Raw genomic sequence first — 15,169 nt, forward strand, 5'->3', positions numbered from 1 at the left:
GGTGAAAATTATTTAGTGCTCTTGAAGTTGATAGCATTTGAGGAATCCTTCAAATTTCTGAAAATAATATCATTATTAAAATCTTCAAATACATCTAAGTGATAGAAGAACTGATATTTCATTTTCAAAAGCAACTTGAAATTCTTTTCCCACTTTACATGAGCACCAGGCTTGTTATTTTTCACATTTTAAAATGTAGCTCAATATGTACAATCAGTGAAAAAATTCTACATTCTGGCTCCAATATGGCTGGAGACAAAAATCAGAAATGGAACTTGCAATATAATATGGTAATTCATTGTAATTCAGTAAACAAGTTATGAAATAATTCTGTTTCTTCTTTATAAGTGAAAATGTAAATTCAATTTTGAAGACAAATGCAATCCTTTTTCATTTACATTGTATTACTGGATTTGATTTTTTAAAAAATATTTCATAATATGTCTCAACTCTTTTTTGTAGAATCTGTTTATTAGTAGGATACATGTAATTCCTATTATTAGAGAAATATGGATCTTACATTCTCTATAAAATAAAGATAAATAAAGATGTTACATACATAGATAAGGATCTCTTTCTGAACAGAACAACATTCACTCAGTGTTTTTTACAGCTGGATATACTGATAATTTACATATAATGGGGATTTTTTTTCCTCTACAGTGCATCAAATGATCATCAAGTCTTAGCTTTAGGTTTCTTTCTTCTATATACAATAGATATATGCCATCTTATTTTGTAGTTTACAAATTTACAGGTCATTGTAGTTTCAGAGGAAATCCAATGGAAGCATTTGGGATCCTAAACCTTCTCTTTTTTAAATAGGTATCATGAATATGGTTATAACAAGTAACTGTATCATTTTCCAGATTACATTTCCAAAGTTCTGATCTATAAAAATATCCAGTTCTAGCCAATTTAGTCAGTTTTAACCAGAACTGCTTTGTTAGTAAGCACACACACCAGAATAGACTTACATCAGTTATAGTGTTCAGAGCAGTATCTGCACCAATGCTGAAATCTGAACCCGGTACATTGTTGGATACAGTTGCAGGAACCATAACCATTGGAACACAGAATTCGTCATATTTCTCTCGGGCAGCTGACAATTCCAGAAGTCCGAGGTATGCCTGTTGGGCACAGGCATTGAGTGAAAAATTAGGATGAATAAAATAAGGGCAAAGTTGGAATGATAAAATGGAAAGGGCCACAGGGGGAGCCATTTCTACCACAGCACACTTCAGCAAGTCAAAGCATTAAGGAACCACTAAAATCTAACACACAAAAAAAAGAAACATTTAAAACAGGTATACATTTGAAAACAAACAAATAATAGAACATTCATTTTCAAGGGACTACATAATTTAGACATAATAAAGTGCTTTGTACAACACAAACATACTGCAAACTAGTTCCCCAATCTTCAGGTACTGTTACTCCTCATTTAAAATCTTAATATTCCTGAACTAGGGCCATGCCTAAGAGGCTGAAAAAAGTGGGTGACTCATTCCTTATTAAGAAGCAATAAGCATGTTCTTCTCCCGGAATAGTTGGCAAAATACCTTCCTGAATCAAGATTTCAAATATTCATTATTTTGGTAAAATGAAATGAACATGAAATACAGAAAAAAAAGAAAATACTTCTCTAGATCATTTACAGATTTTGAAACGCACTATGTGAGAAAAAGTGGCTTAAGTAAGGGACCACAGTGCAATTGCTACTAAAGGTCAAGAACTTCTGGAAGTATGTTCTAAGTATTGATACAGTAGAGACTGGAACTTGCCCTACTGAAGTAATTATTTTTTTTTCTTTAATACAAAAATACTATCATGCTATCTCACCTTATTTATCCATTTAGCACATCCTGTTTTGCAGTTACTAGTTGCTGTCTTGAATGTCAACTTTCCACAGAATCAGTGATTGACAGTACTTCTGATCCTAAACACTATTTGTGTGGTGTATCAAATATAGTTATAACCAAATGCACTTTACATGAAGACTGGGTAAAAATTAAAATGGTCTATTCCTTTTGTTAGGAATTCTACTCCACTTAGACATAATTAGACATTTCAGTGTACCTCAAATCCACCAATAACCATAAGGGCGTTAATGTTGTTAGTGCGCATCTGGTCAGCAATCTTCTCCAAATACTTTGCAGGAAGAGTACTAAAAATCATTAAACCAAAAGAAAAATAAAAACAATTTACAGACTCTACAGCAATAAGAACTAATTACTAAGCTGAAATAGTAAACTGAGCAGGCAATGCAACAGTTTTCATTTTATGTATTTATCCATACAAATGATTCTTCCTGACAACCAGTAAGGAATTATGTCAACTGTAAAGAAACTGTAAAGAAACTACAAGTTTGCAATCCTTTTAAGTCTAAGGACCCCGGGAAATTTTTAAATTAAAGTCCCAATCCCATTTTCATTCTCTGTTCAGAGCTGGTACAGTACTATAAAGATACCCAAGTTGGAACGTAACGATTTAAAAAATAAAAAAAAAAAAATTGAGGACTTAAAACATATGGTGGAATGAAAAGAGCATGGAATCATACACTGGTTATACAAAATACTAGAATTCATCATATCAATTGGCAAAATATTGACGTTACCGTTTTGTACCAAGAATTGATCCTCCTTGACCAGTCCAGCCTCCAACATCTCCCCAGCTGATTTCCTTTATCTTTGAGTAAAAGTAAAAAAGGAGATTCTGTTAATTATCCAATTACTTCTCTTGACATGCAGCAAACACCAGGTACTACTTAATGCAAAAGCTTGTTGGAACGAGTTGTTGGGTACAGACAGCACCAAAAATGAACTTGGCGAAGAAAGAAAACAGCATCAAAAGGTTAACTTGATTTCTCTTGAATTCCTATCAATCCCTTTCCATTCTGTCTATTTGTTCTTTCTTCCTCCAGATCATGATGAACCCTGCCTCTTTGTTTCATATCATGATCCTATTTTCACATCCTCTCCTACTGAATGTGAAATGTAAAAATCTAAAACTAGGTCTTCGAAGCTAGTTTTGGGACCTATGGCTCCAGTTAGGCGTAGAAATCGTAAGTCTTGTACCCAGTTTCTCCTCAGTATACCAACTGATGCTTAACATTTAAAACAGGGGAACAGAAGAATCTAACTCACCTGGGGGGGGCGGGGAGGAAAGCTTCCTCCCTCAACAAGCACCACTGCAAAGTTTCTTATAGCAAAGAAGCACAAATGCAACAACTCATCGCACAGAATCAGCAATTCTTCTGTTCTTCTGTGGAAAACCTACCATATGCTAAACATTGACCAAAATTTGAGGGTAGGATTCATCTGAACTAATTTTGTAGCTATGCATGTGATTAGCAATACTTAGATTAATTTATCTATAGACTTGAATAATTGAGAAATACAGTTACAATTTGGGTTTTATATATCTTTATGAAATAAAAGAACTTACAGAATCAGTTCCCACAACAGTTATGACAGAACATACCTTCTAAGAACATAAACAAAGGTGGTGGTGTGGGATGGAATACACATTACTATGTAATTCACACGTTTAATACTGACCTTCCCTCTAGCAAAACCTTCAAATCCATCAATGACTGCAAACATTTTATGGCCTTCAGTTATGCCAACTCTCACTGCAGCCCTCACTGCGGCATTCATTCCAGCTGCAGGGGCACCAACATTTAGAACTGCCACATTAAAATTAGTCTGCAAGAGAAAAATAATATTTAATAAGCACTTTAATTTCTTCACCATGGTTAATTTGTCCATCGTATTCAGTTGCTAAATATTGGAATGTAGGAAAGGAAATTTCAAAGCCCCTAAAGCCCCAAAATTTAAAGTTAACTAGAAGATACATACACATATTTCCCCATTAGCAGAATATCACACAGAAACAAACAGTTTAAAAAAGAATGTTTGTTTTTAAATAAGACTTTAACACATTTTCATTTGGTTTGCAGGTTAAGTTATTCAGGTTTTTATATTCTAGCTCAGCTATGTTCAAGAAAGGTAAAATACCCTGCATTATTCAACCAGTTTCATGTTATCAAAGCAGTAGCTGACATGTTTTATCGTAGTCTTGTTGAAAGTTTCTACTACGACTTTTCATTTTTAACCAAGTTTCCTTTACTGTGTGAAGTTTTCCATGACATATTACGCAGTAATTTTTGTCAACTAAAATGGCTAATTGTGATTATGTTACTTGCTATCTGCAGAATTTTCGAACATATGTCAGGTATTCAAATGAACTTTTCCTATTTTCAATGCAATTTTTCTCCCTGATAATATTAATAAGATACTATTAATCATTACTCAAATATTTAATTGGAATAAAAAAATCCAAAAAACATAACAGTAACATAATCATGCAAATAAGGTAACACATCATCACAAACCACAATTAAAAAAGGAATTAACCAGTGAGGTGACATAGTCACCAACTATGGTAAAAACCAGAATTATTCAGTAAACCATTAATGAAAAAAAAAAATCCTATCTGAAATATGCTTGCACACAACTTTTAGCATCTACTTCCTAATAAATCCAAATTTCCTTATACACAACTTACAAACTACAAAGAAAAGAAGAACTAAATGTCCACTGCTGTATTAATGCACAATGACTTATTAGATCAGGTAAATGTGATGCATCTGTCTTCACTATTCTATCACATGAAGTCCTGGACTTACCCCTGTTCTTGAGCGGTTTTGCCCTTCAAAAGGAAGGGCTAGAATTCTTTTATATTGAATCTTCCCTCTTTATCCCAAGATTTTTAGACTCTTAATCATGATTACATCACCTTTCCTTCTCTCCATGTTATGGAACAGATGGTATAACAGTAACTATTAGGACCAGTCACTATAGCAATTGGGACCAGACACATATCCAAGACAGAAGGAAATCCAAGCAGGAAATTTTCTAGTTGGAATGGTATTTCATTTAAAAAAAATGTTAGTTATTATTAGAATAAAGTTGTGTGTCGCAAGCATCTTTCTGCCATTATAACATTTAACTAATTTTATAAAATATCCTATGGCATAGGTTTGAAGAGAGTATTAATGTGGGATGAGGGGGCGTGAAGAAGAAAAACACTATTTGTTAAGATACCCCAAAAGCAGACATGCATTGCACACTCAAAAAAACCCTTACCTTTGGAAGCTCGGCATCTGGTTTTTTGTGCGACAGCAATTTGTAGGTGTTAAGGTTGTTTTCAAAGCTCCTAAAAAAGATAACTAAATAAGGTAAGATAAATAAAATAGTAAATTTTTCAACTTACAGTTATTTTAAAGAAACACTTGAATTTTTCAGAAACTTTTAAAAACAGGTATGTAGTATTTGGACCAAAGTTATTACAAATGCAAAACACAATAAAAACTGGAAATAAGAGAACAGTGGAAAATATTCAATCCTGTAAGATAATAGTAAGAAAATATAAAATAACTATATAGCTGGCAAGTGAGTTTTATAGATTAGTGATAAAGCATTTTATTATCAAATGACTTGGAACAGAAAATGCTCTGTTGACACATAAGAGTGCAGAATGTCTCCCTCCAACATTATTGTTGGAAAACTACCAGCTACTTACAAACAAGCTCACAGGATTGGCCTCAAAATCTCGAATAAACAAACATATGGTTGCTACCAGCCAGCTCATACAACACAGCAGCTCTTTTCTTTGTGACTAGTTATCCTAGTATCAGTCACTAGCCTGACACAGTACTGAACTACAGTTTTCTTTGTTTTGCATGTTTTTATGCAGATAAGAATTTCAATTATACTATTTAAGCAACTCCTCTCTGTCTCCTCTATTATTCTCAAATAAATAAAACCATATGGACATTAAATTATTCAAAATAAAATGTAAAGTGCCAGCAGAACAGCAAAGCAATTCAGCTTTTCTAGAGCAAATAAACTCATACAAGTTATTGGTCATACCTTCCACGAAGCCTCACAGCCTCAACAAATCTTCCCTCATCCATGGCTTTCTGGACTTCTTGAGTCTTGAAAAAACAAGTTGATTACTCAATAAGTTTAAAAATCACAGGAAGTTGATTATTTAATATAGTCCAGTAAACAGATCATTCTGAAATAGCTTTGCAAAGTGAAGAAAGAAATACTGACATTTCATTAATTTATGAGCTACCTCTTATCATAGCATAAATTACAGTGGACAGGAGAAGAACAAAGTAGAAGCAGACACCTAAAGCCTTCCGGAGGGGGGGGGGGGGGAGGGGGCAAAAAAAAAAAAAAATAATCAATGTATCTATTTTGCATTTTCTTTTTTCAGTTTAAGCTGAACAGTTTTAATGCAGAAACCTGACTGTTGTGTATGATGTGTAAATGGATGCAAGCGTCTGAAGAATTTGTTGTAGCAATAAAAAGATCTGAGATGAATTTTAAAACAAATTAAAAATATATATATTTCTTGTTTGTTGGTAGTTCGCAAATAAGTAATACAGAGAACACATATGAAGTTCATTATTCCCAAATGTGGGAAATTGCTGCACACATTCCCATCAGTGTTTTAATGACAACAGACAATTATTGTACACAGTGGTCTGCTGTAGTTAATGAATAACTATAAATTGGCATTTTGCCAGAAACTCACCATCTGCACACACTCCATCAAAGGCAGACGGACAGCCTGGTTTCCAGACAGGGACACGACACAGGCAGGGGTAGCTGGAGTAGCTTCTAAAAGAGCAAGCACAGCTTCCACACCCATACGACTTGCCTGAAAACAGATAATATCTGAATGTTCAAGCAAGCACTTAAAAGCACAAGGCTTCCAATCACAGAAATGGCCACGATTTCTCTATAAACCAGGCTAAAACCAATTATTCCTTGGTAGGTGAAAATGTTGCAGGCTGTTTAATACTCTGAAGTATGGACAATTGTTCTTGCAGCTTTGCTTTTTAATCCTAATATAGATTCCTTGACACGAAATGCTTCACTATTCTGAATGTGAGCTATTCAGACAGTTAATGTGAGATAATAATTGGATTTGTCAAGTTAATCAGGTAAAGAACTACCCCAACCCGAAATAAATAATCAAAATGTAGTTGTACCATGTGGTGCCATGAGTAATTATTTTAGGTTCACTCACCAAAATTCTGTCAAAAGCTGAAGGGGTTCCACCTCTTTGCACATGACCCAAGATAGTTACTCGGGTGTCAAAACCGAGCCGCTGAACCACAAGCTGCAAAGAATTTCGAAATATAGTGGTTTTATTATCATCGTTATTTTACATACATGTGTTAGCATTACTCTGCTTTACATGCTAGTGGAATAATAAAATTCTACATATACTATAAACTAGTATGTCTACAGTAATGACAGCACTACAAAAGTTAAGCCATACTTTAGTTTATTCCTAACCTAGAAGTAAACTCCAGGTTCCTAATCTAAAGGAACATTTTAGTTATTAATGGCAAAACAGTGGCTTAGATTGCAATGCTTTAACTGCAGTTATAATGGCTTCATTATGCAGTCCTCAGCCGTATAAATACAGTTCTAAACATTATAATTAGAGTACTTGAAAGAAGTTCAATTACAGTGTTTTATTCACTCCATGTTTCATCTATGTGCAAGATTACACATCCCGAAAGATTCTGAGCAAACTCTAGTGAAGATAACTTAACCTTAATTGACAAAGCTTTTAAAACTTGCAGTAAAAATTATAATAATAAAACTATTTCATTCAGCCATTTTCTCTGTTACATATCAAATCTAAAGTCACAGAAAGACATCTTTTATTAATACATCTTCAGTGAGCACGTAAGGTTAGGAATAAGTAATGGATAACATAAAGCAGAAAAAATTTTAGAAGTTATTTACAAAATCTTCTATCCGTGGTATTTATAGTTTTTGAATGTTTTAACTGGCTGAAATTTGTAGCAAGCAAGTAATGTTTCTTCCATAAATGCATAATAGCTATCTGCTGTATGTACACTTAACACCACTTGGTGCTAAATTTTACTTTGTAAAATTGCAATTCTGAATTAAGAGTCAAAGATTACTCTCAGTCTGACAGCTATGGAAAACAAAACTTCATAGTCACAGATAAACACCAGGTAAAGTCAAAGTATCATAGCTCCTTCCTGCCAATGACTATTTTTCAACTTCTTTTATTAAGGGATCCTTTCCAAGAAAAGCAGAATAATTTCAGTTCAAAAGTTTTTCTTAATCTTAGACACCAATGAAATTTTTGGCAAAAAATTAGAAAAAAGTGACAAGACTTTGTCCAAAGTAGACAGTATTATTTCTCTGTAAGTGAGACCATTATTAAAATTTTACAAGAAATATGAAGTAAAATAGTATTATAATCACTGATTTGAGCTGATTTCAAACACTCTACCCGTGAAGTAGGTGTTTTGGACTGTTGTCTTATTTTACAAGGAGAAAAGTTTCTAATTAACAGCCACTGAAATAATTCCCCCTTAAGTGGACTATGGATTCAGATAATAAAGCACAAATAGAAAATACAACCAGCAAGCTGTGTGATAAACTACTTTACAGGAACAGATTTACTTTACAGAAATGCTGTTGTTAGTAACAAGCCCCATCTTAAGAACAAAACAGAAAGTGCGTCATAAGGATGCTGACACTTACATCCTTAACCTTCTCTGACGTTATAGGCTTGTTGTGGCAATCAATAGCTCCTTCAGCTACAATAATAATATTCAGCCTTTTCTTTCGTGCACGATTCTATAATAAAAATAAAAGCACATTCATATAATAAGAAATCTGAAAGAAATTTACAGCACAATTTTATAATCAATTGCTATACATTAAGCTGCTAGGATTTGCGGAAGTATTTCTTATACTTGAACACTTCAGAGTTCTCACACATTTTACCTTAATACAGGTCTTTTCATTGATGAAGTGAAACGTCTTATATCCAATTAATGAGGAAAGGTATACACACTGCTTATATAGGCATAGGTTTTTGTAATCCCTACAGTAGGTCATATAATTCTTCAAAACAATCGCAGAATGCAGGAAAAGAACTGTTTCAGATCAAATAGCACTATCTGTGACACCAGAAGCAAAGACTTGCTGAAAGTCCTGATCACATGTTTACATCACTGTTTTCAAACAAACATCTGCAAAGACATCAGGAAATCCCAAACATAGTAAAAGATTACCTCTGAAAGCTTAACACACATTGAATCTTCCCATCCTTCCTCTGGTGGGTATTCAGGAATAAATACCCAATCTGCACCACAGGCTAAGGCACTAACAAGAGCTAGATACCTAATAAACATAACAAATGATTAGACACTTATGGTTCAGATTTCTTGATCTTTCATAATTATATCTGTATGAGACACAAACTGCCGAAGACAATACATACCCACAGTGTCTCCCCATAACCTCCAGAACAAATGTCCTCTGATGGCTGTAAAAATAAGAAAACAAATTAACTTTAATACTACAACTCAAAAATCCAGTCTAAATGCTTGAAATCAGAACCTAATATCAGGAAATAACTTGTGTTTACCATGCTTACCAAACACAGAATTCATTAGCAAAATAGAGGGCCATATTAAACAACATATTTAAAATTACATATCTTCCAACACATAATACATTTTCACTACTACTTTCTTCTAAAACATGTAAGGGCAGTTAGAAGAGAAGAGGTGAACATTTACTAGAAATGTAAATGATGCAGACCCACAGTTAAGAACTGTAATGATATAGCTGTATTAAAAAAAAAAAAAAACAACAAAAAACTAAACCAAAACCAAAACCATTTAATTGCTTACATTTTACCTAGGGAAAACTTATATTCAAACAGATACTACTTTATACGATTCAAAGTGTGTCTGGATCTTCTCTAGAAGAGTATGTCTGGGAAAGACCAAAAACATATTTAAAAACCAAAGCCTGCCCTTAAAGCTGATGCACCCTCTACAATCGGATGCTTGAAGTGCTGCCATGACAGGAATGATGGAAAAGCAGTTACTAAGAAAAAAAAAAAAAAAACGAGACACTTGAAAGATGCAGCCAAAAAGAGCTTTTATTCCCACTCTAGAAATATTACAAATATCAGTTACCTAACTTCTATTTAAAATTAACTTATATCCTCCACTACTGTATGGCAATAGGAAACTTAAAGATTTGAAGCATAAACAACTGTATATTTGTTATAGTTTTCTATAATATGCACAATTTACCTTTGAGCAGTGGTCATGATGGCATCCACAACTTCAATGATTCTGTGCAAGGCTGAGTCAGTACCTATGGTCATATCAGTGCCACAGAAGTCATTGTCTATGGATCCAACCATTCCCACAATGTTAAGATAAGCATATTTCTTAACAGCCTCTTCATCAATCTTTCCTGTAAAGAAGTATCCAGAGAAAGAGCTGTAAGATTTTTTTTTTAAAAAACATTTTAGACATATTGTTTGGGTGCTCTACTTTTGTAAATTAAACATATCTGATATTTTAGGTAACAAGGTTAGTCAAAACTACAAACAAAAGCCAATCAAACAACCAAACAAAAGAATCCTGCATAGAACTCCTCACAGGAATAAGGAAGGAAACAAGAGCTTTTCAGTCCATTTCAGTGTCAACAGATTATCAAGTTTTGTAACCAACCTTAAAATTGATGGTTTGGACTTAAACAGTAGCATTCAAATTGTAGTCTCAGTGTATGACGTGCAATGAAGAAGTAAAAGGATGCAAACTGGATGTGATAATGGGCATATATAAACAATCAAAAACCAGCATTACACTTTTGAAGACTTTTCTTCTGCCACACTGAAAGGCTCTGATTTCATGATTAATAAGCAAATAGAATAGAAAAGCTCCTATTCTAAGTCTTAGCCTGTGTCTCCCAAGACATCAGTGAAAATGCTGAATCATCCAAGAGTTCTAAAGGATCTCAAGGATGAAATACCTTAGCACTTAAGTGCTTAAACTACCTTAGTATCTGTGGATGCGATGGTAGTAAATATAATGCCAAATTTTTAATATGGGATTCAAGAACTATAAATCAGTGTGTTTAATGTCTATACTAGAGAAAATAGAAACCATAATGAAAATATAACTAATATCCATAAAGATAAATACAGCATTCTGAAGAAGAATTAAAATGTTTTCTATGAATGTATACCATGCATTACAAACCTTTTTTAGAGTTCCAAAGGTGACTTAATAATCACATGAATAAGGGATATCTGGTTGACATATTCTACTTAGATTTCCAAAAAGCCATTGACAAGGTCTGTCCTCAAAGGATTTTGAGGAAACTAAGTAGCCACAGCATAAGAGAGAAGGCTTTTGCATAGAATAATATGAAACAGAGGGTAAAAATATACGAAACAGAGGGCAGTAGTAAATGTAAGTTCTTGTATCTGAGGAAGATAACCAATGGAGTTCTACAGGGATCTGCGCTGTTCAACATACTCAGCAATAACCTAGGAATGAGCAGTAAGGTGCCAAAGTTTACTGATCAAACTGAATTATTTGGGTTCTAAAGCTGTGGAGTGTCTGAGAAGAAATGAAGACGACTAGCAAGACACAGTGAGCAGTAAAGTATCAGATGGAATTCATTGTTGATAAATGTAAACTAATATACATGAAAAATGAACCCTAACATCACAAATAAAATAGTGCTATTTTCAGCACGATAATATAATAATGCTGTTTTCATTAATAAATCAGCCTCAATGCTCAATAGCAGTCAAAGAAAAAAATCAAAATATTAGAAAATATTAGGAAAACAATAGAGAACAAAACAAAGTTCATTATACTACTGTGTAGATCCATGGTTTGCCCTCATCTTGAATACTGGGTGCAGTTGTGGTCCTCCCCACCTCAAAAAGGACATGGTAGAACTGGAAAAGGTTCAGAGAAGGGCAACAAAGATGATCAAAGGTATAGAACTTACATATAAGGAACAACTAAGCAAACTAGGACTCTTCCATCTAGAAAAAGAGATGATGAAGGGAAAATAAGACAGCTGTAAAATCTCGTGACATGCGGAGAGGAAGCAGGATTGATCATTCACTGTTGTTCTAACACAAAAATTATAGGACATCAAATGAAGCTAGAAGCCAGCAGGATCAAAATAAATAGGAGGAGAAGATTCTTCACAATCTTCATCATCAGTGAAGCTGTATAACTCCTTGCTACACAATGTTTTCAGCAAAAATCTGTATGCTTTCAAGGAGACTGTATAGATTCATGGAAGAGAAATTCATTAAGGACTGCTAACAGCATCTGGTTCAGGAAGTCCTAAAGACAGAAATGATGGAACCTATCAGAGTATTTATATATTATGAATAACATATAGCATCCACACAGCATTATTGAGGCTTGTTCTGTTCTTTTACTCTTCCCTATACATTCTCTTGGATGCTATCACAGATAACTACTGGGCTGGATGCACTTTTAGCAACAGCCACTTAATGTTCTGATCTTAAACAAATAGTGACATATAGGCAGGAAAGCATCATAATTTAATAACCAAGTGTGTAGCTTGTTGTAAGAAAGGAATTACCATCTCAGTTTGGATTTGAGGGCAAAGGGCTTTTCAAGCAGAAGGTTCAAAGTTCAGGCCCTGAAAATTACCCATAATGGGGAAAAAAGCCACACAGACAGTTGCCCAGTAACTTATTTGGCCTTTTTGAACCTTTATGGTATATAAGAGAGGATGTACAGAAATCAAAACCTACTATTTTATGAAGAACCATGTAATTTCCTAGAATGTATGCATTTGATTTTTTAACTTAAGAAATACCCTCGGGATATAGTCTGTGTATGTATAGTTAGGGCACACGACTTCCCTGGAAATTGGACTAGAAGTCTAGAGGGTCTAAACGCAAACTTACCTTTCTGTGCCAGTTCTTCTAGAAGTCCACTCCATTCTTCACGGAACAGATTGGCACCAGTTAAGCTACCATCTCCGCCAATCACACAAAGATTAGTGATTCCTCTCTGAACCAAGTTATAGGCTGCCTGCAGGCGGCCCTCCCGGGTACGAAAGGATTTGCAGCGTGCACTACCAATAACTGTACCTCCCTAGAAAAAGAAAGTATAAGAGTTTTAATTTATAATCCAGTATTTTACTGTATTTTTTTTAAGACGGATTAAGGATGAATGGTTGTTTTGTAGCATAACCTCCATCTTTAATTTTACAGTGAGTAAAAAGTAATGAAAAACAAAGAATTATCAAACCTGCGGGAAATTATGTTCTCAAGACCGGATACACACACCAGGGAAAACAGAAAACACACTCAAAAATGACTGATAAAGAGCTATTCTTGAAGGAAAATGTTAAATGATTCGGGATTAATTTCAGTAGCATTCCAATTAATTATCTAATTATTTCTTATATGTGATGACAATAGTAAAAGAAATATGATACTAAGTAGTTAAGAATTTAGATGAATTTGCCTCAAAGCGTGACATTTTTCCCCTAATATCATGGAATATATAGACAGTAACAGATGTATCCCTAAAGCTCAAAATTAGCATTTATTGTCATTCCACAGAATTACGAAAAGAACTGCATCCACATTTGATGCCGTATAGATCAGATTAATGTTAAATTTTCTGTTTTATTAATTTATCTGCTGTATTTATTAATATGATTTAAAGAGCTTCCTGCAAAAACGGAAGTCATTATTTTCAAAAAAGACTGAAGCCCTGTCACTGAAAATTGCTAGGCATCTTGCTGAAAACAAGTTATTTACAAATCTTCTGTGTTTATGTTGTTCAGCCACTCAAGAAAAGTCTAATTTTTGCTTTATTTATTGTCACAGTAAGAAATAAAATTAATTAAGACTGCAAAAACATTTTTTTTCCTGCAAACAAATCTGGAGATGATTAGCTCACTTTTGCACAAATACTCCCTTCACTTCAACTGATAATAAATCAGTCATGCCAATCTAAATTTGAGCTCCAATCTATAGAGGCTGTACTGATGTGATTTGCTCTATCAATAGTTGTTTCAGCTCTCAAGCCAGTCCTAGGCACTTTTTACTGTCTACGTTGCAACACACAACAGCTGCTAGTGGGAGGGGAAAAAAAAAAAGTGGAATAGAAGAAATTAAGCGTTTTCCACAGGCAAAAAAGTAGAAGTGTACACACGGGGATGTTCTAAAAATAACAAATTGGAACTAAAAAACATATCTAAACTAGGTATTTTCATACTTAAAAAAAAAATAGTTGTAAGTGGAAAAGAGACTATGTATTTGAAACAATGTACTACAACTTGTTCTGATTAAACAGAAATATAGGTTGGGCTGAAAAATCTTTTATCAAAACAACTAAACACATTCTTTAAGATGCATCCTCAGCTTCACTGTTGGTCTGTTGAATTCCCAGCAATCAGGCTCAGAAAGTTGTTATTCTTATAGTACGTATGCTATATACATGTACAGGATGCCTACATCCTGCTCCTGCCTATGTTCCTGTGTCTTGGCCATGACATCTCAATTTTCTCTTAATCATAAGATTACAGATTCTACAAGATAGACAGGGGATTGAAAAAACAACCAAAAAACCAAACATACATGGAAAAAATATGTCACAGTATTCCAGGGTATTTGTTTGTTTAAAAAAATATTTAAAATCTATTTTTTTCTGGGCTAACTGCTTTATGTTTATTATATTAGCTTTACAGAAAACTCCAAAGAAACCCACGCTTCACCTGGAGGTAGTTTTCAGAGAGCCTGGCAAGCAGTAAAGCCTCTTCACCAAACATAACATCTGCTCTAGAAGAGGTAACATTACCATGCTGAGGAAAAGTGTATGGAGATCCAAATGGCCATCTTGCAGAATGTTGTAATATAAAATGTACAGACAAAGTCACCGGTATTACCTGAGCTCTGGAGAACTGTACTGTAATTACACCCATTACTATAATTCTAAATCCACTTACACAGAAAGCCAACGGGGCTTCGTAAGAAAGCACTTGACTTACACAACACAGTTGTTTCATATTTTGGCTCTGTAATGTCTTTTTTATTAAATATAGCCTTGTCAATATGGCTTTAGGAGGCTAATGACATGTAATGTTGAAAATCTAGGACAAAGGTTTTCAAGATTATTTCTGTGCACCAAATACATGACCACACAAAGATCTTTCTAAAGTGTCAAACATCCATACTGTAGAAATCAGGTTCTGCTAAAAGTGGTATGTGCTGGTCA

At 34.0% G+C, this 15,169-nt stretch overlaps 1 protein-coding gene across 8 annotated transcripts in view; it reads right to left on the minus strand.

Annotated features, from left to right (window-relative positions):
* Positions 1 to 15,169, minus strand: part of PFKP (phosphofructokinase, platelet) — a 45,856-nt gene that overhangs the window by 14,333 nt on the left and 16,354 nt on the right. For 5 of the 8 annotated variants that reach the window (XM_075144103.1, XM_075144101.1, XM_075144098.1 and 2 more), the window contains 13 exons: positions 12,847 to 13,036; positions 10,184 to 10,349; positions 9,358 to 9,402; positions 9,149 to 9,257; positions 8,613 to 8,708; positions 7,108 to 7,200; positions 6,610 to 6,735; positions 5,937 to 6,001; positions 5,151 to 5,220; positions 3,561 to 3,707; positions 2,618 to 2,688; positions 2,080 to 2,167; positions 978 to 1,130 (listed from right to left, as the gene is read on the minus strand). In XM_075144103.1, the coding sequence (XP_075000204.1) occupies positions 978 to 1,130; positions 2,080 to 2,167; positions 2,618 to 2,688; positions 3,561 to 3,707; positions 5,151 to 5,220; positions 5,937 to 6,001; positions 6,610 to 6,735; positions 7,108 to 7,200; positions 8,613 to 8,708; positions 9,149 to 9,257; positions 9,358 to 9,402; positions 10,184 to 10,349; positions 12,847 to 13,036 (1,419 nt within the window). The remainder of the gene's footprint in view (positions 1 to 977; positions 1,131 to 2,079; positions 2,168 to 2,617; positions 2,689 to 3,560; positions 3,708 to 5,150; positions 5,221 to 5,936; positions 6,002 to 6,609; positions 6,736 to 7,107; positions 7,201 to 8,612; positions 8,709 to 9,148; positions 9,258 to 9,357; positions 9,403 to 10,183; positions 10,350 to 12,846; positions 13,037 to 15,169) is intronic. The other 3 variants (XM_075144102.1, XM_075144100.1, XM_075144104.1) reach the window with 1 other exon arrangement.

This window comes from Calonectris borealis, chromosome 2 (assembly GCF_964195595.1).
Source record: "Calonectris borealis chromosome 2, bCalBor7.hap1.2, whole genome shotgun sequence".
Classification (NCBI taxonomy): Eukaryota; Metazoa; Chordata; class Aves; order Procellariiformes; family Procellariidae; genus Calonectris; species Calonectris borealis.